The sequence below is a fragment of the Gloeophyllum trabeum genome, assembly GCF_000344685.1.
Source record: "Gloeophyllum trabeum ATCC 11539 unplaced genomic scaffold GLOTRscaffold_00013, whole genome shotgun sequence".
NCBI classification, from domain to species: Eukaryota; Fungi; Basidiomycota; class Agaricomycetes; order Gloeophyllales; family Gloeophyllaceae; genus Gloeophyllum; species Gloeophyllum trabeum.
Window position 1 is genome coordinate 306,580 of NW_006920422.1, and position 21,173 is coordinate 327,752.

At 52.5% G+C, this 21,173-nt stretch overlaps 9 protein-coding genes across 9 annotated transcripts; 6 read left to right on the forward strand and 3 right to left on the reverse strand.

Moving 5' to 3' along the window:
• The first annotated feature begins 435 nt into the window (after positions 1-435).
• Positions 436-2,761, forward strand: GLOTRDRAFT_140532 (uncharacterized protein). Its single transcript, XM_007871090.1, has 13 exons — positions 436-540; positions 596-638; positions 694-766; positions 818-867; positions 921-944; positions 1,002-1,038; positions 1,093-1,145; positions 1,203-1,285; positions 1,350-1,591; positions 1,647-1,718; positions 1,772-1,833; positions 1,895-2,015; positions 2,070-2,761. The coding sequence occupies exons 1-13, from the start codon at positions 498-500 to the stop codon at positions 2,169-2,171; spliced, it is 1,005 nt and encodes a 334-aa protein (XP_007869281.1). The 5' UTR covers positions 436-497; the 3' UTR covers positions 2,172-2,761.
• A 621-nt stretch (positions 2,762-3,382) lies between these two features.
• Positions 3,383-3,898, reverse strand: GLOTRDRAFT_122796 (uncharacterized protein; the record flags this gene model as incomplete). Its single annotated transcript, XM_007871091.1, has 2 exons — positions 3,383-3,583; positions 3,641-3,898. Coding segments are annotated over 2 exons (459 nt in total), but the record flags the coding sequence as incomplete, so codon positions are not given.
• Positions 3,899-4,734: 836 nt separating this feature from the next.
• GLOTRDRAFT_80239 (alpha/beta-hydrolase) lies at positions 4,735-6,049 on the forward strand (the record flags this gene model as incomplete). Its single annotated transcript, XM_007871092.1, has 1 exon — positions 4,735-6,049. One exon carries the CDS (start codon positions 4,735-4,737, stop codon positions 5,920-5,922), a length of 1,188 nt encoding a protein of 395 aa, XP_007869283.1. The 3' UTR covers positions 5,923-6,049.
• A 786-nt stretch (positions 6,050-6,835) lies between these two features.
• Positions 6,836-8,454, forward strand: GLOTRDRAFT_64826 (dioxygenase family protein). Its single transcript, XM_007871093.1, has 8 exons — positions 6,836-7,008; positions 7,066-7,130; positions 7,184-7,246; positions 7,296-7,498; positions 7,551-7,679; positions 7,733-7,857; positions 7,918-8,091; positions 8,147-8,454. Exons 1-8 carry the CDS (start codon positions 6,934-6,936, stop codon positions 8,321-8,323), a joined length of 1,011 nt encoding a protein of 336 aa, XP_007869284.1. The 5' UTR covers positions 6,836-6,933; the 3' UTR covers positions 8,324-8,454.
• Positions 8,455-9,577: 1,123 nt separating this feature from the next.
• On the forward strand, positions 9,578-12,569 carry GLOTRDRAFT_80248 (isomerising glucosamine-fructose-6-phosphate aminotransferase). Its single transcript, XM_007871094.1, has 6 exons — positions 9,578-9,627; positions 9,678-9,742; positions 10,112-10,754; positions 10,805-11,598; positions 11,651-12,243; positions 12,299-12,569. Exons 2-6 carry the CDS (start codon positions 9,701-9,703, stop codon positions 12,321-12,323), a joined length of 2,097 nt encoding a protein of 698 aa, XP_007869285.1. The 5' UTR covers positions 9,578-9,627; positions 9,678-9,700; the 3' UTR covers positions 12,324-12,569.
• Positions 12,570-13,563: 994 nt separating this feature from the next.
• GLOTRDRAFT_132211 (uncharacterized protein) lies at positions 13,564-14,985 on the forward strand (the record flags this gene model as incomplete). The annotated part of the gene is made up of 12 exons (XM_007871095.1): positions 13,564-13,622; positions 13,680-13,758; positions 13,814-13,827; positions 13,878-13,980; positions 14,033-14,050; positions 14,119-14,144; positions 14,197-14,222; positions 14,274-14,320; positions 14,374-14,398; positions 14,459-14,470; positions 14,795-14,808; positions 14,863-14,985. 12 exons carry the CDS (start codon positions 13,564-13,566, stop codon positions 14,983-14,985), a joined length of 546 nt encoding a protein of 181 aa, XP_007869286.1.
• Positions 14,986-15,932: 947 nt separating this feature from the next.
• Positions 15,933-16,829, reverse strand: GLOTRDRAFT_117588 (uncharacterized protein; the record flags this gene model as incomplete). Its single annotated transcript, XM_007871096.1, has 2 exons — positions 15,933-16,268; positions 16,404-16,829. 2 exons carry the CDS (start codon positions 16,827-16,829, stop codon positions 15,933-15,935), a joined length of 762 nt encoding a protein of 253 aa, XP_007869287.1.
• Positions 16,830-17,904: 1,075 nt separating this feature from the next.
• On the forward strand, positions 17,905-18,210 carry GLOTRDRAFT_13015 (fungal hydrophobin; the record flags this gene model as incomplete). Its single annotated transcript, XM_007870947.2, has 2 exons — positions 17,905-18,071; positions 18,132-18,210. Coding segments are annotated over 2 exons (246 nt in total), but the record flags the coding sequence as incomplete, so codon positions are not given.
• Positions 18,211-18,749: 539 nt separating this feature from the next.
• Positions 18,750-20,236, reverse strand: GLOTRDRAFT_47264 (Formyltransferase; the record flags this gene model as incomplete). Its single annotated transcript, XM_007870973.1, is given in 7 exon segments — positions 18,750-19,040; positions 19,133-19,246; positions 19,300-19,401; positions 19,455-19,728; positions 19,741-19,855; positions 19,909-19,983; positions 20,050-20,236. The coding sequence occupies 7 exon segments, from the start codon at positions 20,234-20,236 to the stop codon at positions 18,750-18,752; spliced, it is 1,158 nt and encodes a 385-aa protein (XP_007869164.1).
• Between the last annotated feature and the right edge of the window lie 937 nt (positions 20,237-21,173).

Consider the following 21,173-nt stretch of genomic DNA (forward strand, 5'->3'; position numbering starts at 1 on the left):
CTCGGAGTGCTGCCACTACCGTTCTTGTCATAATGCCTCCACGAGCGCTCTGGGCTCGAGGGGCGAGTCGTTGCTATGTGCTGCAATGGATCCTGTCCTTGTCCTAAATACGCATAGGAAGCGTCGATACATCTGGTCAACTGATAGACTTTCCAGCTATCGCGCGGACGCAGTACAGAAACTGCGTCCAAGTACAGGCATTCGCTTGAGCGCTCTAAATTAACCGCCACTCGGAGGTGTGTAATTCGTGGATGCGTGCTGATGGAATGACGAGGTACCAGGGTACCCGTCAAAGTTTTTGGGTGCTTCTGCTTCCTTACCGCCTGGTGCTTCTTTTACCTAGTTTATTTCGTACACAAGGTGCCTCGAATATATGTACGCCGATCGTGTTAAAACGTCGCACGTAGAGTCCCCCTGCGGTTCTCTGCCAGTCACCCCCTTCTCGGATTCTCCTCCTCACCTTTCCGGTACAGCGATTGCCAGGTTTTGTCTGCAACATGGTTGACTGGAACTCACCGGAGGAGCTCGCGAAGGAGTCTCGTCAGTATTCTATCTGTCCTTAAGTCGCGCGCATATCACTCATGCTAGGTAACAGAGGCCTTCACCAACTTCATGCATGCCATCCTCGGCCTGTATGCGTGAGTAGTCTCCCTTGTAAGTGCAGGGGTTGGCCAACTAACCTGAGATCCGTAGTTGGGAATGGACGACTTCACTTCCCTTTGACTGGGAATTCGTCAGTGGCAAGAGGAAGTTCCGCTGGCCCATGGTAGGCACCCACGATGGTCGCCTTGAGATTACACTGAAGCGAATATAATAGATTTTCTACATGGCAGGACGATACTGTTTGTTAATAGCGTTAATCGGAATGTGAGCATTATCTGTAATTCCTACTCTGACTCTGTATCTAATCCTACCTTCAGTGCAATCGCTCTGGACACTACGACGTGAGCATGGATCTGCAGCGCTGAGGGCCCGAGCAGAACTGACGGAATACTTCATAGACCGATTAATTGCCAGGCACTCTATACCTTCAATCAGGTACGTTATGCCACTGAGTTCTCTCGGACAGGCGTTGACTTGATCTCTACATAGCTTACCGGACAGTCCACGATCGGATTCGCCAGCATCAACCTCGCGATCAGGACGTAAGAACCTTCTATAATGACTTTTCGCTCGGTTCCGATGCTGAAGGCCGTCTGCAGAATGGCCATCTGGTCCCAGCAAAAGAAAATCGTCATTCCTTTAGTTATCATCATCCTCGGCCACTGGTCGTTGATTCTGCAAGGTAAATTGCCCCGCTGACCATTGCTCTGTTCGGCTCCGTGCTGATCGATTTGGACTCGGTATAGGAATTCAACTGACCGCCACTTTCGTCCCGGGCCAAGGCTGTGCGATCATCAGCACCAAGACCACCATCCTCTCCGCCACATTCATTTACACCATGGCATTCGACCTCCTCGTCACGATCCTGACGGCGTACAAGCTAATCTTCGACAACCCAACCAACCAGAGGAGCTCACTGATGAACAGGATCTGGGGTGATGGTCTGATCTACTTCGTGGTCGCCTTCCTGGCAAACACACTTGCAACGGTGAGTTCTTTGCCATCAATATATATCGGCTGTGTGCTCATACGCAATTTCGCAGACGTTCATGGTCTTGAACCTGAGCCCTGTTATGAGTATCCTGTTCAATGTACCATCCGCAACTGCATCGACTGTGAGTCGTAAACTGCCCATCTAGTCTGACCTTCCTGATGGAATGAATCGTAGATCGTCGCTTGTCGCGCTGTCCGACGTCTCACCACCTTCTCTAACCAGGGAGCCGAAGTATTGTGCGCTCATCCATTTAAACAATTTATTACTACTGCTGATTGCATGTTGGGTCGTATCCAGTTCAAGCTCTGGACAGCACTCTGGCGCCCGCTTTCCCAACAGCGGCACAACACGTCCTGTCATGACGTCCGTATCGATGGTTGGTGGCAGAAAGAACAAGACAGAGGGCGTGCACGTGCAGGCGAGCACACTGTTGCGTACACTACCCATCAGAATGGCTGACTCAGAACTGTAGATGGAAACATTCACTATCGCTGAGGGAGACAGCGACCACCATTTGGATCACACCACAAAAGCGCCCCCTCTGCAAGATGACGTGGAGGCGCAAAGATATTAAGAGCCGGGGCCTGCTGTTCTTCCGCATCCGTTTTCATCACGCGATGCCCGGTGCACATAGATGTTCTTCATGGAAGGTACATTCGCTGTAATTGAAGTACGGATACCATTCATTGTATAATAGCGTTCGTTTCATACCACACGTACGAGCAGCACAAATAAAACACGCCTATAGTATATCGGCGCGGACGGAGGCTAATCTGCATGAACCAGTGTCAGAAAACATGACCATGAAGTCGGAACAGGTCCAGTCTGTGTAGCGCATAGGCAGGTATAATCCTTCCAGTCGTGTCGTGTCGCCTCGAATACCACTAACCCAGGGCAGGCGTCTTTCAGAGCTTTGCGCATTTCGTCGCTGGGCTTGCAAGCATGACCGCTTATCGATATTTCTACGTGCACAAGCCTCGATAAGCCGCTCAGTGCTTGCAGTGCACTTTTAGGGAAATCGTTCGGGTTCCCCCAGAGAACGTCCAGATATAGGGTTGTCAAAGTTGGACGATACTCGGACAGGAGGGCTGCAAGAAAAGCAGGCTCTTGGTCGGTACGGAATATCTCGATGTCCAGCACTCTCAGATCCCAACATGCAATTTTGCGTAGTATGCCGGCGCAGCGTTGTGCAGAATTGGCTGATATCGACAACTGCTCAAGGGCTTCAAGACGAACAATGGGCTCCTCATCCTGGCTCGCCCTAGGATATTGGCCACAGTGAATTCCCAATGCCTCCAAGCGCGAGTCCTTAAGTAGGCCAAGTATGTAGTTTATTACTTGTGGTTGCGGTGAATGCAGGTCCAGGCACTTCAGGGAAGGGAAAGGACGCCCCCATGACATTGAGAAAAATGCCAAAGCGTCATTGCGGGTCGGGTGGTACAGCGTCTCCACACCAAGTCGCACCACAACCATCCTAGGCAGCTGACAGAGGTCATGGAGGTAGCGGTATTCCATAGTCGTACAGTGGACTTCCAGCACCTGGAGATCACCAAGCGTGGAGAAACACCCAGGGAGGGAATAGAAGGGAAAATATTCCGTTGACAGTGCTATGGCTGTCGGAACGGGGAGATCGCCCCCGAAACGTGATAGAATCCCCTCGATTCTACCACGATCATCATGCCAATTGATAGTCAATTTGCGAAGGCCCTCCTCGCCTGCGGCGAAATATCTGATTTGGTCGGTCGGGTCCTCGTAGCAGGGGCACCAAACGAGATCTCGTAATGCGGGTAGGATACGTGTTGGGTGAATAGACTCGCAAGGATTGGCTTCGAGTATGAGTTCAAGTGCTTCGCGTGCGATTATTAACGGGCGAGTGACGGCATACTTCTTGACGCTGAACCTCGTGTTGTAGAAAAGCTTCTTGACGCGGGTCGCATAATACGCGAACCTTTTCCACTCATTGACGGATGGGGATGCAACGATATTCTGACGAACAAGGATTGGGGTCGGAAGCTCAGTAACTTCAGCAGCAATATTGCTCACCAATATGGGCCGTGGGTTTATCTCCTTAGGGGGAACGATTTGCCATCTCGACTCGGGTAAAACAAAGCAAATGAGGATAGTGAAGTCTGGCAGTTCGTGCCACAAACGATCCAACGCGAGATCCATAAAGGCGCGACAAGTCCGAGCGAGAGCGGCCAGGTCGTGGCGATCATCGAGGAAGTAGAAAATTTCCCGCAGAATTTCGGAGATCGCTAGGCACGGATGCACAACAGGTTCATGACAGCTCGGGGCGCCCATCACAGCTGAAGATAGGGCGTCCTCTGAACAGTTCAATAGTAGCAGTGCGCTATGGTCGGAGTAGTTTTGAATGTTGATAGTACCGTAGAGACCGGGTTTTAACCACAGAGAAAGCTGAAACAAGAACGATACTGGGGTCCGAGTTGGCCGACTGCATGACACTTGCTATTCTCTTGTCGAGGAATACAAGCTCCTGGGGTGATTCTTGTATACACGAGGATTCTAATCACCGTTATTGGGCACTGTACCCTTGTGAAGTACCTGCAGTCAGAGTACAGGCGAAATGATGTTGCGGATGGGATCATACCTACACACAACAAAAGTATTCCCTTGCAGTAGGGGATATACATCCCTATATGAATGACCCCACTCAAAAGAGCGAAGACGGCGAAGCAGTGAGATCGGAGGCGACGATGTGCGACACGTTCGGAGTCCAAGATACCGCTTACATCGGTAGCCAACACTTGTATTATCGCCTCGAATGAGCAGAGTACTTGAAAGAATGCACTAGAATAATAATGCACTTACAATCCTGGACAAAAACAATAGCGCCACCACAATCTCTACTGCACTGACCCTCGGGGCCGAACCACCTCGGCGATCCGGATCGTATCCCCGAGCATTTACGAATCTCATGATTATTTTTGTCCGAACTGCCGTCTATCGCATTCCAGGACAACCTAAGTATAGGATAGGCTTCATGCTCGGACGTCAGGGGACCAACAACTTACATCGTATATCTTGTCGTGAGTGTGCCATATCGCCCAATCCTGAATAATCGCTCCTCGCCTTCTGCCACGCTCCAGCGGGTGGCTCGCCCGCCAGCTTGAAGGAACATGCAAGGCCTCCCTGAAGGTGTCGTGTCGAGGACGCTGCCTGTCAGCGACCTGGACCTCCACTTCCTCGAGGCGAAGCCTCAGCCATCCACAGAGAATCCCCGTCTTGTACTCCTCCTGCACGGCTTCCCAGAGCTAGCATACACCTGGAGAAAGGTGATGGTTCCGCTAGCGAAGGAGGGCTACCACGTCGTGGCGCCCGATCAGCGTGGCTACGGCGCTACCGCCGTGCGAGGAGCGCCATCGCGCCCGATACAGTATGAGGATGACCTCAGGCCGTTCCGCCTGCTGAACCTCGTCAAAGACATCGTGGCGCTCGTATACGCACTTGGGTACACGTCCGTGGCGCTCGTAGTCGGGCACGACGCCGGGTCACGCGTTGCGGGGTTCTGCGCCCTAGTGCGGCCAGACCTGTTCAAAGGATTCGTCTGCATGAGCGCGCCGTTCACGGGAGCACCTGCCCTACCCTTTAATATCGACGACCCCGCGTCCGCACCATCCCACGCACCCGATATCACTCTCCTCGCACCACAGGTCGACGAGGCGCTCGCGGCACTCGACCCGCCCCGGAAGCATTATGTGTCGTACTACACTTCTCCTGTAGCCAACAGGGACCTGCTGGGGGCGCCACAGGGTCTGCACGATTTTTTGCGCGCGTACTTCCATATGAAGAGCGCTGACTGGGAGAGGAACAAGGCTGCAAAGCCCTTGCCCGCCCGAACAGCTGAAGCGTTGGCGGTTATGCCCGAGTATTATATCATGCCTTTCAACAAGAGCATGCCGGAGGTCGTAGCAAAGGAGGCACCTTCAGTAGAGGTGGTATCTTCTGTCTCCTCGCGCTGGCTGCCGGACAGCGACCTCGTGTACTACGTGTGCGAGTTCTCGCGGACGGGGTTCCAAGGCGGGTTGAACTGGTACCGCGTTGTACGCTCGCAAGAGTTGAGTGAGGATCTGCTGGTGTTTTCCAACAAGAAGATCGAGGTACCCGCCATGTACCTGTCGGGGAAGCAGGATTGGGGGGTATACCAGAATCCGGGGGCCATCGATAAGATGAGGAAAGATCTCTGCGAGAGGATGGAGGATGAGGACTTCATCTTGGTCGACGGGGCTGGCCATTGGGTACAGCAGGAGAGACCGCATGAGGTGGCCCAGAATCTGTTGAGGTTCTTGCGAAAGATCGCACCTTGAGTAAGGCTATGTATATGGCGTTGCAGGTAAAGGTGGTTCTTTGGAGGTCACAAATGGGATGGTCCCTGATACGCGGAAATAGATCGGCGGGATGGAGTTTTGTATGTTCGGAAATACGAGGTGTATGACCAATCTCTGGCTCCCGGTTGACGTATGTACAACCTCGTGGAGCTGGCAGAAGTCGGTGAAGTCCAAAACGATGAAGCACACCCGAGATGGATGGTAATTTAAGCATGCAACTTTGCAAAAACACAATGAGCAGCTCACTGTCAGATGCACTGCGCCTCGACATCGCCTGAGCGCACTATTTGTTTGTCGGGATACTACGTCGACTTGCAGAGCACGGCCCACGATCTTGCTCAGGAACAGAACTGGATCACGTTCAGTAAAATGAGTCGATGATTCTTCAGTATCTTTCGACTTGTGTGCTTGCTTCATATTCGTCATCCAGGAGTTCTAGACGCAAATTACGAGTACAGTCACCTCTGAGCCTATACAACATGGGGCCGGAGAAGCGTACCATGAATACATCCCTCCGTCCTTCGGACCAACAAGACAGCCTGTCTGCTCCTGCCGGCCTCAAGCCTGACCTTCCTTTGTCGTAAGAGCTTCGCCTGACCCGACATAGACGCTTCACGAATAGTACTCGTAAATATGGGTCGCTGTATAACTGTCAGACATTCGAATGGGGAGAACCGCCGCGAGACGCAGAGAATCTTAAGCTAGTCCATAGCTTGATCATATCATGCTCAACAGCTAACCCAGCAACGATGACGGCAGACACGACGCTGACCTGGACGGCGTCCGCGTCGACTCCGCGAGGATCCAGAAACAAACGCTTCGGGCGGGACAAGCGTAACGTGATGGCCGTGGTTACTGTATTTAGGCCTCGCACTACCATGGCTCGAATCATGAGGAGGTCTGGGGGACGGATGAACTGTTCACCTTGCTGCGATATAAATCAGACGACTCTGGTTTGTCCCCGCAATCGACCCCGCATTTGTGTCCACTATGGCCGACGACAAGAAGCCCCTTCAAGCCAAGGCAGTGTCGAACGGCCTTCCGCCTCCTAACCTTGACTTGCCGGTGCGTTGTATGTATAGAGACAGACGGCGTTGGAAGCTGATGATGAAGGCCCTGTAGTACCCGGACAGACCAGAGCTCATTACGGAGAACCTTCTGAAGTTGACCAACTTGATTACCGATGAGTGAGTATGATCAGCTTGAAGTACACAGAGGAAGATTTTAACTTGCGTTGTAGACGAAAGAAGTACATCTTCAAGAATTTAATTACGCATATACACCAATTCATCAATGAGACAAGGTGCGCCTACGACTCGAGACATCATATCCCAGGACTTAGATTACCGTAGTATCACCACGGACGAATGGATGAACACCATCCAATTTCTGACCCGGACAGGTCAAATCTGCACGCCCATTCGTCAAGAGTTCATCCTGCTCTCCGACGTCCTCGGCATCTCCGCGCTCGTAGACGCACTTAACAACCCCCCAGTCAGCGGCGGGACGGAGAGCAGCGTGCTCGGGCCTTTCTTCACTGAGGACGCTCCCGACGGTGCGTACTTTCTCCGAAGTACCTGCTCACCCGTGTCCGATCACTTTTGCAGTCAACAACGGCGATTCTATTGCGTCCGAGGGCAAGGGGCAGTACATGTACGTCGAGGGGCGTGTAATCGATACGCACGGGAAGCCAGTCCCGAACGCTCTCATCGAAACGTGGGAGACAGACGAGTATGGTGAGTGGCCGCTGGCAGGTCTCAGGCTACTGGTGATCTAAATATCTACCAAGGCTTCTACGACACGCAATATGCGGACAGAAGCAAACCCGACTGCAGGGGCCGCTTGCGGACGGACAAGGACGGTAGATACGGCTACCGCGCTGTCGTTCCAGTAGCGTACCCCATCCCCGGTGACGTCCGTCCAGTCCATTTTTACCCTCGCGCTCCCATGTCTGACTTGTGTGGTATCCGACAGGGCCCCGTCGGAGACTTACTGCTCATGCTCAACCGACACAATATGCGCCCGAACCATCTGCATATGATGATCGAGGCACCGGGCTACCAGAAACTCACGACCGCGTTCTACCCCGAGGGCGATGAGTGGCTTGCGAGCGACGCTGTTTTCGGCGTCAAGAAATCCCTGGTCGTCGTGCGTGCCTCTTCCCTTATATGCGCTGAGTTCTCGTTTTGATGGCCTGTTGCAGACATTGAAGGATGTGGACAATGAGCAGGAGGCGCGCAAGCGTGGGTTCCCCAAGGGGAGCCACTTCAAGTTGCTTGAGCATGATCTCGTGTTGGTTCCTGAGGCTGAGTCCAAGGCGGCGCGGGAACAGTACGCGAGGGAACATGCTGTTAACAGGAGTAACGAGATTCAGGCATGAAGTATGATTTGCGTCTTGTATGATGGGCGGACGTGCCAGTGCAGGCTGTATTATGATAGTTCAACCTGTCAGGAATGTATTTCTATTGCACATCCGTGTAGCCCCGGAAGGGATTGTCCCACCCACCTCTCGGAGATTGGCTTTCGTATGGGCTTTCATCTCTGATATGCCCGGCCCAGAGCCTCTTGCGCAGAGCCACCAATTGTCTATCAGTCCCAAGTCCTGCTGACGGTCAAAGGACCTAGTGCCATATACACGAGACAACATGAGTATCTCACCTTATACTTCGGACATATCAAAGCACGGGCGCGACTCATGCACGGACGTGCAATGGCGTTGGAAGGCCTGTTTTCTGGGGCTTATCTCGCGTGATTAGAGGGGCCAACGTTGATGTTCGCCGAAGTGCCCTGACTCGGTGACCTGCGGTAGCCGGGGACTCCGTGAACCTGTGTAGTTATATCATGATGGCGCAGATACGAAGTGACATGTACACCGAGGCATCCACTAGGCTAGAAATTAGCCCAAAGCTTGAGGACGATATGTCTGTGAGGATTCCGTGGATGAAACGACGCGATATGAAGGACACATCGATACAGGACGCGACGATACTTCATTCCTTACGCTGACAGAAGATTCCAGCACTTTGCATGTTGCAGCAGGAATGACGCAGCATGAAGTCTCTTCCTTGGCCAGACCTTCTCAAGACGCAGTAGGACAAGAAAATGAAGCCTCGCAAGGGCTGAAACGCGACTAGACAATTCCATTCGACAGAATTGCGGAAAAAGCGGCTGCGAGGCCAGCTAAAATAGCAAGACTATACATAGCGCTGCACAGAGACGTCACAATCGACACTCATCAATGAATTTAGGCTCGCCGATAGCTGCGTTCGAGCTTTGCTTCGAACGTTCATAGACGAGCAGCAACACGCCGCGGCAGGGTATGATCGCCCGTCGCCTGAGCCTGACGGCTTCCAGTAACTTCCGACCTTGGCAAGGTTGGTAACCCTTCCGAACTCTCAAATGCCCACCCCCTTTTGGCCTTTAGCAGTACACGGCCCGAGATACGCCTAGTTTCCAAGGCAATCGCACAGGAATCAGTAAAGTTAGACTGAGAAGGTGGCGAGCGAGACGCCGGCTTGCGAAAAGGCGATGCGTGGCTGTAAGACCGAGGGCGATGAGGAAATGTTTGGTCTTGTTTGGTGTTTCAGGGGAAGGACGCGTCGAGGGTTTATATACTGCAGCTTGTCTCCAGCTTCTGCTCATCCGTCCTCCGCCAGCTCCCAGTCCCTCCTTCCTATATTCTAGGTAAGTGTTGGCGTCGTCGGTGCGCGTTATTGATGCTAATGGTTGTTCAGAATACCCGTTACCGTTGCCGACAATGTGTGGAATCTTTGGTTACTGCAGCTACTTGAAGGAGAAGGTGAGAGTTCATTCTTGTTCCAATGTCTGAGACATGGGAGCCAGCGTCTGTAGTCGGCTGGCAGTGTTTAGATGCCTACGACTGGAATATGGAGGTATTGTCTCGGTGACGTTGGGCTGTTCGGATGAGCCGTCACCGTACGGACTTCGTGATCACCAACGCGTGATGTTTCGGTCTCCGCATGTTCTCAATAGCGTCAAAGACCGGACTGGTGGTTCGTGGATACCGTATTTCTGCGCTTTGATGGCCCATTCCCTGTCAGACATGTCGCGACATTGTCATTGCTCCGTCTGAAAGTCGTTGCATCAGCCTTCTTCCATATCTCTCTGAGCGACTTGTCTCCGTTACTGACTTGGTTCACGTGCTCAGACTCGCGGTGAGATTTGCGAGACGCTCTGCAACGGCTTGTCTCGCCAAGAATACCGTGGATATGACTCGGCCGGATTCGCTGTTGACGGCGACAAACCCGGTGAGGTCCTTTACTTCAAGGAAGTAGGCAAGGTAGCCGGATTGCGGAAGAAGGTCGCCGAATCCGACATGGACACGAAAAAGACGTTCATCACCCAGTGCTCCATCGCACACACTCGCTGGGCTACTCACGGTCCCCCCTCCGTCCGCAACTGCCACCCCGTCCGCTCGGACCCCGACAACGAGTTCTGTCTTGTTCACAATGGTATCGTCACCAATGCCGCTGAGCTCCGACTTGTCCTGCAGAAGAGAGGCTATAAGTTCGAGAGTGATACCGATACCGAGGCTGTCGCCATCCTCACTAAATACGTCTATGATTCTCAGCCCGAGAAGCGCATGTCGTTCACGGAGCTCGTGCGGACTGTGCTGATGGAGCTTCAGGGCTCTTTCGCCTTCGTCTTCAAGTCCCGCCACTACCCCAACGAGCTTGTCACTGCCCGTCGTGGATCCCCTCTGCTCATCGGTGTCAAGACGGACAAGAAGCTAAAGGTTGACTTCGTCGATGTTGAATTTGGAGATGCCAGCGCTTCCGCCCCTCCGACCGGTGAGTCTCAATGCATTCTCGGCTTCATTTGTATCTGATTGTATATGCAGTTACATCTCCTCAATCTCCTTCCAGCCTGTTGGCTCCCCCGGTCCCTGGCTCCAGCTCTAAAGTCTACCGCACCCAATCACGTGCCTTTATGTCCGAGGACGGGATTCCCCAGCCCATCGAGTTTTTCATCGCTTCTGACGCCGCTGCCATCGTCGAGCACACGAAGCGCGTGCTGTACCTCGAGGATGATGATATTGCCCACATTTCTGAGGGCGAGCTGCACATTCACCGCCTGCGCAGCAAGGAGGAGGGCTCGCAATCGGTCGCCACCACTCGCAGCATCGAGACGCTCGAGATTGAGATTGCCGAAATCATGAAGGGCAAGTTTGACCACTTTATGCAGAAGGAGATCTACGAGCAGCCGGAGTCGGTCGTCAACACTATGCGTGGGCGTGTCAACTTCGACTCACACCAGATCACGCTTGGTGGTCTGAAGGCGTACCTGCCCATCATTCGCCGTGGGCGTCGCATCGTGTTCTGTGCTTGCGGTACTAGTTATCACTCTGCGATTGCTACGCGGGCTATCTTCGAGGAGTTGACGGAGATTCCCGTCAGCGTTGAGCTTGCCTCCGACTTCTTGGACAGGAAGACCCCGATTTTCCGTGATGATGTTTGCGTGTTTGTTAGTCAGAGTGGTGAGACCGCGGACACCATCTTGGCTCTGAGGTACTGCTTGGAGAGGGGCGCCCTTTGCGTTGGTGTCGTGAACACTGTGGGATCCACGATCTCGCGTGAAACTCACTGCGGTATCCACATCAACGCTGGTCCTGAAGTCGGCGTTGCTTCGACGAAGGTAAGGACTCGATACTGGGATACCGAGACATCAACTGATGAAATCCTTCTAGGCTTACACGTCCCAATACATCGCCCTCCTTATGATGGCCCTCCAGCTTTCCGAGGACCGTATTTCCCTGTTGGAGCGCCGTAAGCAGATCATCGACGGTCTTCACGCTCTTCCAGGCCAGATCAAGAAGGTCCTCGACAATGACAAGAACCTGCGTGTCCTGGCCAAGAACGTTCTCGCGAACTCGCGCAGTCTTCTGATCATGGGCAGAGGCTACCAGTACGCCACGTGTCTCGAGGGTGCCTTGAAGATCAAGGAAATCAGCTACATGCACTCGGAGGGTATCCTGGCGGGAGAGCTCAAGCACGGCCCGCTCGCGCTTATCGACGAAAACATGCCCGTCATTATCATCATGACGCGCGACTCGCTGTACCCCAAGGTGCAGTCCGCGTTTGCGCAGATCACTGCTCGCAAGGCGCAGCCGATTGTTCTGTGCAATGACGATGACGACAGCGTCCCCGACAACGCAAAGGTGATCCGTGTGCCGCCGACGGTGGACTGTCTCCAGGGCCTGCTCAACGTCATTCCCCTGCAACTCCTCAGTTACCACCTTGCCATCCAGAACGGCTTCGATGTCGACTTCCCGAGGAACTTGTAAGTGGATGTTTCAATGGGTGTCTTGACTTCGTCTGATTGCATTACTTTGTAGGGCGAAGTCTGTCACGACGGAGTAAACGTGTGTGTACGGAATCTCGAGAGCTGGGAGAAAAATACTGTTAGATTATGCAAGGCAGGTAATGGACTGCGGTTCTCGATCGGACGGTTTCAATATACCTTCTGTTTCGTTTTAATCAGGGAGTAGAGCCATTAGCGTGTGTGTCGTCTTTGTTGTCGTGGAGATGTAGGATTTCTGGACTTTGGCAAAACCAGTGTATTGTACATAGTTGACATAGAATGAATGCATCTGTTTGAGATGGCAAGACCTGTACACGGTGGCTGAGGTGTTCGGTCACACATAGCTCTTGCCACTTGACAATGACAGTGGCCGTCTACTACTTGAATTGACCGTCTTCGGCTTTTAGTTCCCGTCGTGCATAGCAAGGGAGTGTCGCCCCCTACTGCCACAAGAATACTGCGAGGAGTCTGCCAGTGTGCTCAGCCAAACCACATTGATCTCAGGGTATGCTATACAACGTCCTTAGATCCGAATAGAGCATCACGGTTCAGAAGCGGCTATTCTTCCTCCTATGCCAGCCAATGTCCGTTGCCCGACTGCGCAGTCATACTAGTAGTACGTTTGTTTCCCTATACAGAATTAGTATACACCTAACACTGCCTCACGTGTCGCGATAAGGAGGGTTGGATGCTGAGTGTCCAACATCTGTTCTGAGCTGTCGGCGCCGTATTACTTGCGATCACGATGGGGTCACGAGCTACTGGAACTGGCCGGAGGGAAGCTCGCTCGGCGGATGCCAAACTCAAGAGTTCTGGCGTCTTCTGCATGTGCTCCCGGTCCGCCTTCCTAGGTCTACCGGTACGGTCATCCTCCGAACCTTCTATTCCGTAGGTTGTGATGGACGTTCTGGTGACCCTTCGTGGACCCGGTGGAAGATGCAGGGTATATCGTCCTGCCTTTCACTACCTGGTGGTTGCCATTTAAGCACTGCCTCAGCGGATAAAGCACCCTGGTATACCGCCGCCAATACAACCTGCGATCTTACCCTTCGTGGTCGGGCTGAGCGTCCGGAAAGACCGTCGTGGCGAGGTGACTGTCCAACATTGCGACAGTAAATCACCGGAGTTCGTAGTTCCCTACCTGGTGAGAATACCCATGATTTCCTTTGCCCCACAACAGATCAGGACGATCATGCTATAAATCGAGTGACAGCAGCTATTCATATGCTTGAATCCGACGCCTGTACCTTGAGCGCTCCTACCTGAATCTGTCCCTTTCTTCGCTTACCTGCATCCGGTATGACGTTCTACGACGACACATACGGTGCGCTCCTTGTCGGCCTGACGATATCCGCGGCGTATGTGTTCCGGCCACTTGTCTTATCACCCTTTCTGAACTCGCCAAACACTCCTAGATTATGGGGTATCACAAACTTACAGGTTCTGACTTACTCCAGGTCGTATCCTCGCGACCTCATACTCCACAAATTAGCCGTGAGTATATCCTTGTGTTCCCTCCTCTAGCTTCTCATCCCGGGTGGCTCTACAGGTAGTAGAATTGTGGTGGGCCCGTTTACATCAGTCGCAATGCAATACTCTGAGTGGTGCGGCAGGCTCTTAGATGCATTCCATCTCGCCCTGGTCGCTCACGGGGTGTACCACTACCTGATCACAAATCGTCGTACGATAGTGCTGGACATTATCTGGAGCCTCAAGGTGTGCATTGTCTTGATTACTCCTGCCCCGAGCCGGCGCTTACCCATGTCAGCTCGAAATAGCTATTGGCGTAAGTCTCTATCTTCAATAATCATCTCCACCAAGATTTAACTGTTAGGCCTGCATACGGCTTGATAGTGCATTGCGATCATCTCAGTGCAAAGGTGCGCCTCTTGGTTCGTCAGATAGTGCAATCAGTAAACTGAATATTTGCAGCCTGTATATTTTCCAGATATGGCGAAGTAAGATCTGCAACAGTCTGCGCAAAATCTTCACTGATTTGACTATTGCAGTTTGTGATGTCCTTTCCAACGAAACACGTCGTGTGCAATGGATCTTGGTGCGTCCGAGGGCGAATGCACATGATGATTGGGAAGCTGATCTTCATTTCAGGTCGTCCTGTTGCTGTTGACTTATGGTATGCCCCCAGTCGATTGATTATCTCGTTCATACTCAGCTAACCATCCGATGTCTCCAGCTGCAACTGTCAGTGAGTTCATTCCCGTGGATCATGATACGTTAAGCGCAGTATGATGAACCGCTTCTCATTTCGTTCAAGCTGTAATATGGGCTGTGTAAGCACCAGTATGCCTGCTTCCTGGTCGTGACCGTAACTCAACTCATTCTAGATACTCTGTCCAGTCGATCCCTCAGATCAATAAAGTCCATGTATGCATCATGACATCAATCCCAGGTTCACTGTACTAAGACATCCTGCTTGGAATAGTGGGTCATCTACATGTCGACAGCGACCGCCACGTGTGTGGACTTCATGATTTCTCTGATACTGTGCCTTTCCCTCATGAGAAGGCAGACGGGTTCTTCGAGGTAGGTCTCACCCTGAGCGTCCTCTCACCCCGGGCTGATGTACATACTCCACAGAAGGAACTCCTGGATAAGGGACATTGCTATGACTTCCGTCAGAAACGGATTGCTCACAGTGTGAGGAATCCTGCGTTTCTGAGAAAGGTGTTGCCCGTGTTCACGCCGATATTCATATGTTAGAGCTGGGGCATTGCTGGAAATTGCTACGGTGCGTTATCGCGACGGTCGCTCGCTTGTGTAGCTCCCAAACGTTATTTTGTTCGGCAGTTAGCCATCCTGCCTAATACCTTGATTGTATTCGCCGTGAACATCGTGCTGATCAAGGGTAAGCGGTCACCTCTTTTGACATCTCATCCTCGCACTGCTCATTGGATAACGATACCCTCTTATACTACCAGTCTACGTAAACTCTTACTTGGCACTGTGAGTCCCCAAGACCACACACCTAATCGACTGAACACTGACACGGAATAAGATTAAACGCGCGACCAAGTGCCAAGGAACGAAGTACCAGCTGCATCACGCCTGTGTCAGTGACGACGGCTAGAGCGACGTCGTCGAGTTTCTTTGCCCCGGATATATCCCACCCATGGACTGTCTCATATTTCAACGCCATGCGAACTGCGATGGCAGGCAGTGAGTGCCGTGTTGATATATCGTCGGTGACTCTTCAAGGAGCTGAGGTCTGGCATAGGCTGATTCCCCTGTGTCCATGGTTGCGAGATCACTCGACCAGTATATAAGTGACCTGATGTCCGGCCATAACCTTGCTTTTGGGCCCTCATAGGCCCAGTGAGTGACGGAGAGCACCGAACGATTGCTGATATCCAGTGTTAGGGAACCTGCGTTGTTAGAGGCGCGCGCTTCCGGACTGTAAGTAATTAGATGAATTGGCTGACGTGTATTGGTAGCAATATGGCAGTTCATTTGGAGGACCAGGTACTATACATGTGCTATTAAGTACTCGGGACAGTGTAAAACAGACAAATTGGAAGGTTGCATAGGCCTAGTAGCAAATGAATATGCAAGGCAGAACTGGAGGGAACCGGACGCTTCCAGCCACGCGATACAATTCATGGAGCATCGGGCGGACTACCGTGGTGTAGTCGCCGTACAGCACTAGCCCGTCACTCGGCCGCGTACAACTGGAACTCCCAAGGCGCGCTCTGCCCAGAGCCCGTCATGGTCTCGCTGAACCAGATCCTACGCAGGCGGCAAGTCGCGTATACCTTCACGTATGAGACGTGCGAGTATGAGCCGCTGGGTAACGTGCCGCCGCTACCTTGCTCGTCAGATTTGCGGTGGGCAGCCTGGAGAAGAGTCGTTGATGTGAAGTGGGAAAGGAGGGAGGGTAGATTTAGGGCGACGGTCGACCATGTGGTTAGTTTAGACGGAGAAGGAGGGGGGAAGGAGAGCGGGAGGTGTAGGAGAGGTGGGGAGGATAGGGTCAGGCGGGGCGATTTCTGCAGTGGTAGGACATTCAATAAACATAGCACACACGCCAAAAGACCATAACATGTATCCTCACAATATCTTCCATGAGTCATTGGAAAACAGACAAGTAATATCGAGCGAAGGTATAAAACGGATGGACTGACCTGAAACGTCGAGCAGCGAATTATACCCTCTCTTCCGCCTCTATCGACCACGCCCACCTCAAAGCTCCATTCGCGTCCCATATCCCGTACTTGTATATGCATCCAAGGATGTTTCAATCGCAGGCTTCCCCTGCGTTTATCACGCGGACATCGGATATACGTCTTCCGAATTGTAGGACTCTGTAGATGCAATACTTTCTGGCACAGTTCGTACCCTTTCCCTTCGCCTTCCCCGCTCGTCGGGGCTGCCTCGATTAGACTAGCTGGAGGTGCCGGTGCCGGCTCGTTCTTGGAGTCGTTCAGTAAATGGATGAAGGAATCGGACGGCAGCTGTGCGTCTATATGAGTGGAAAAGAGCGCCAGAGGATCGCTAGATGTCGAGGAGAACAGAGAGACTATGCCGGGCTGGACCGACGAGGAGAACATGGCGGCAGTCGTACGCGGCGCCGGCGGCGTTGTATTGGGCGACGTCGAGGACACCAGCGCGCCACAACGCCGAAACGACCCTTCAGCCAATCAGACGCGACGACCGTGACGATCAATTGCCATATGGGGTTTGTACGTACGCGTCCTTACACATTCTCTTTCGCCGCTGACCGCTCCTCGAAAGGTGACTACATGCTAAGTACGTTTGTTCAACCGCTACATGTCTTGTAGCTGTGGAATAGACAGCCGGTCGCGGACGACGACTGGAGGACAATATTGTGGCATATCCTTTATGAGGGGGCCACATCCAAAGCCTGAGGCATCGCAGACTCGGAATCGACCCAGCCCGTCGACGGCAGTCGACAGCCGTCTGTTCTCGTAAGGAGACCCTGACGATCGATGGACTGACATGCCTAAACGCAAAACTCTATTGCTTGATGTTTCACGCCAGAACCCCGCCGTCTCCAGGAACGTCCAGCACGTAAGTCACTTCACCTTCATAATTAAAATTCATTGACTCGGATCGTGGTTCGAACTTCGAATTACAAGCAAATTTCAGCCTTCAGCTAGGACTTGGGGCATATTCAGGCTACTTACCTTGCACACGGACAGTGGATAGCATGAAGAGTCCTACGCGCAGCAGGAATGGTGAAGGTACAAATTAGTTGAAATTATTGCTCACCGACGCGGTGTGGTCAAGGACCGCTATATACAAATCCGTCCTCACCCTGCGCTTCTTTGCTCTGTGTTTGAGACCAGTGGGTCCCGCGCCTTGGATTTCGTGTACGTATGTAACCCCGCTCTCTTCACCGGCGCACCACATCATTGGTCTCGACTTCGGAGCGAGCATGCACGGAGGCTCTGGGCACTAGGACGGCCCTGCGCACGGGCCTCCAAAAAAACCTATAAAACCCTCCGCTGACCCAATGATACTCCCATCGTCCCGGACGTTCCAAGTTCTCCAGTCTCACCACATCCTCACTACTAATCAATAACCGCCCTACTGCCAACGATGTTCTTCGCCAAGCTCGCCGCATTCGCTACCTTCGCTACCCTTGCGGCCGCCAATACTTCTGGTTCATGCAACACCGGCCCCGTCCAGTGCTGCAACTCCGTCCAGAAAGCGGACGCCCCCGGCGTCGCGACCCTCTTGGGTCTCCTCGGCATTGTCCTCCAGGACGTGAACGCTAATGTCGGCATCACTTGCTCGCCGATCAGCGTCATTGGCGGTGGTGAAGGCGCGTCTTGGTGAGTAGACTCAGTTGGCAAGAGTAAGAACCACGCTGACTGAATGACCCTTAGCTCCGCTCAGCCTGTCTGCTGCGAGGACAACTCGCACGGTGGTGTTGTCTCCATCGGCTGCATGCCCGTCAGCCTGTGAACTCATCGTCAATGACAGTCGAGGTATGATATTCTTCCATCGGAAACAATTCCTGGACTTATCGGATAGTGTTCGGAAACTTTAGCTGCTCTTTTCCGCATCGTTGGAAGATTGGGTAGTTATTCGTTAGTCGGAGGATAATTGCCTTTCGGCAGAGGACTATACTGGGTTTACATTGTCGCTCACTGCACTGCGGAAATATAATCTCGTCTAATGTTGATTGACTACAAACATTGAGCGTGAACTACAGCCCAGGGGGACTGCGAGCAAGGCTCAATGATGACCTTGCGTCTCTAGGAAGTTGTTTGTAAGGTAGGTTATACAGAAGGTTCCCTTATCATATTTTGCACTGTAGCTCCCCGAATAACATAAAAGCAGAGACTATATCAACTCTGCGCTTCGGGTGTCGCAGTGCAGACTTACATCATACTGGAGTTATGCGACGAGTCGTGGAAGAGGACTCCCTGCAACACTACCCGTAAACTCACGTGGAACGTTGAGCAGCAAATCCCAATTCCACAAGTATAACATTTTCATCTTCACGGTCCTCGTTGAAAGACGACGTAACCGCGCCACTCACCCCCACAGAAGCTCTTCCACCCATTCCACCACTCCTTCGCGTCCAGCATGACACGGTCCTGCTGCTTCACCTTGCCGGTACTGAGTACAGTATCGCCCGCACACCGGATTAAGATAGACCGCGAGTGAGAATCGTATATAGCTGCCCCCGCTTCCGATGGTAACGTGGAAGGCACTTGTGGGGGTGGATGTATAGACAGAGCATGGAGCTGCAGCGTCTTCGAGTTAGGTAAGTACGTCGTGAGGGGTTTCTAATGGAACAGGAAGGACATCGTGAAGATCGGGTCCAATGATATATTTTGAGCGGACATACTTGGTGGGATATGGCTCTGTGCCTCCTTACGACACCCTGAGCTGTCATAGTTGTAAAATCGACAATAGCGTCTTCGAGGGTGATCATCGGCGCTCTGGGGATGCCAGAGTCGGAGGTGAGGAGAGGTTGAGGCCTAGCGACGGCCTGCGAACACATCCCAAGTGAATATTATAATAAGAGTGCAGCGGGTCCCATACCGTGCCAGACAGCATGTCACGCAAGACTGAGACCAGCAGATCCCCACCTTGGCGAGCCAGAGTATCTCGGAGCGAGGAGAAAGTCGCATCCTCCGGTACAGACTACAACATCCGTGGGTCACAGATGTACCCTCCGGATAAAGGAGAGCTCTCACCATCTCTCGCCGCCCCCATATCTCCCCGGCATCAATACCTTTACTCTTCTCCATCATCTCAATCACACAGACACCTGTCTCTCGTCGTCCATCCATCAGGGTGTGTTGTATTGGCGCGGCACCGCGGTACAAGGGTAGTAGTGACGGGTGGACGTTAAGTCTTCTGGAGGGACAGAAGAGACCGAGTAAAGACTTCGGGAGAATCCGCCCAAAGGATGCCGTCACAATCAGGTGGGAGGGATGCGGGTTGAGAAAGGGAGCTGGAGGCTGATACCTGCGTCAGAACGTAAGCAACCAATCCTGCGAAAGGGTACTAACCTGCCAGTGCTTGAAGTCGGTTCGCTTGTGTGGGATGGTATGAATTGACAGGTCGAGTTCTTGACCGAGTACCTTCAAGGGTGCTTGAGAATTCAATGAGCACTCAGTCGTGCGAATTTCAGCAGGAGAGCCGTACAGACAGATAGCTGCGATCCACGACGGCCAACTTTTTCATCTGGCTGGGTGACAATTTCTAACTCTTGCCATACGTCTATAATCACACGCATCCACGTCTGTCAAAATTCATGCCAGTAGCATTGAGGACAGACTGACGCACCTTTCGCCTTGTGTAACTGCTCTAGAACAAGACAAGAGAATTCATCGCGACCAAGGAAAAGGACCTTGAAGGGTTCCTCACACAGAACTGTTTGTAGACATCTCCGAGCGTTCGCAACAAATTCCGAACTCGTTCGGACGGGTCGTCTGGCGTGTCTGGTGTTGTACTTGACGCGAAAGCCCAGCATAGAGCGAAAGTGTACTAGGGGTCGGTTTGGATTACTCGCGTGCCCACCCGCATTTCTCAGAGTGTTCTCACGACATGACCGTCCGTTTGCCTCCGGAGAGTTTCTGTCCCGAAGATCACACTATAATGACCGATTTTGAGTCGCTGCTTATACCAGGTTATATTCAAGCTATCTGATACAGACCGACAACGCCGAGGCCCGTAGAGTGGGCGCGTTTGCTTATTTTGGAAGATGCCGCGGTTGCACTCGTATGATGTATGGCGTTCCGTCTGCACATTTATTATTCGGCGCGCTTTTCTGAGTCAGCGCGCTTTTTCAGGCAGACAACAGCGCGCTTTTTCGCGGACTTGTAATAGATCAGTCTTGGTGCGCCTGTCTGTGTCTGTGTCTGCATTATTGTCGATAGTCTCTCAGTACTAGCCTCAGTACTAGCATATACAATGTGTTGTGCCTGATATCAGTATGTCTAGTGTGACATGACTCTCAGCCTGTCACGGGTGGGCTCCAGGCCATCGGATGTCTACCTAAGATTCAAAACCACCTGGAGGTGTCTTGTAGAGGTGTTCTGAGAGGGTCCTGATAAAGAATGTGAGCGTCCGGATGTTCTCTGTAACGGAAAGACATTAATGGTGTGACTCTGTGACATCGCAGCACAACTTATGTCGACCGGTCAGACCCGGTCATCATGCTATATTCAGTTTCTTTCGATAGTACAGCATTTTGTATCTAGAGATCCGGTAACTCGTCCTCCCACCAAGCTTTCCCGTCTTGTGGAATATCATCCGAGAATTGCAGAAAAGCACCCCCGTCGGGCGAGTCGTTACCTAGCCTTGGCGCTAGCAAACGATCCATATCCCGTTGCTCGTCCAGCCAGTCGAGGTTAGGTCCAACTGTGGCGCTAGAACTGGCGACAGGCACAGTACTAAAACCAGCTATC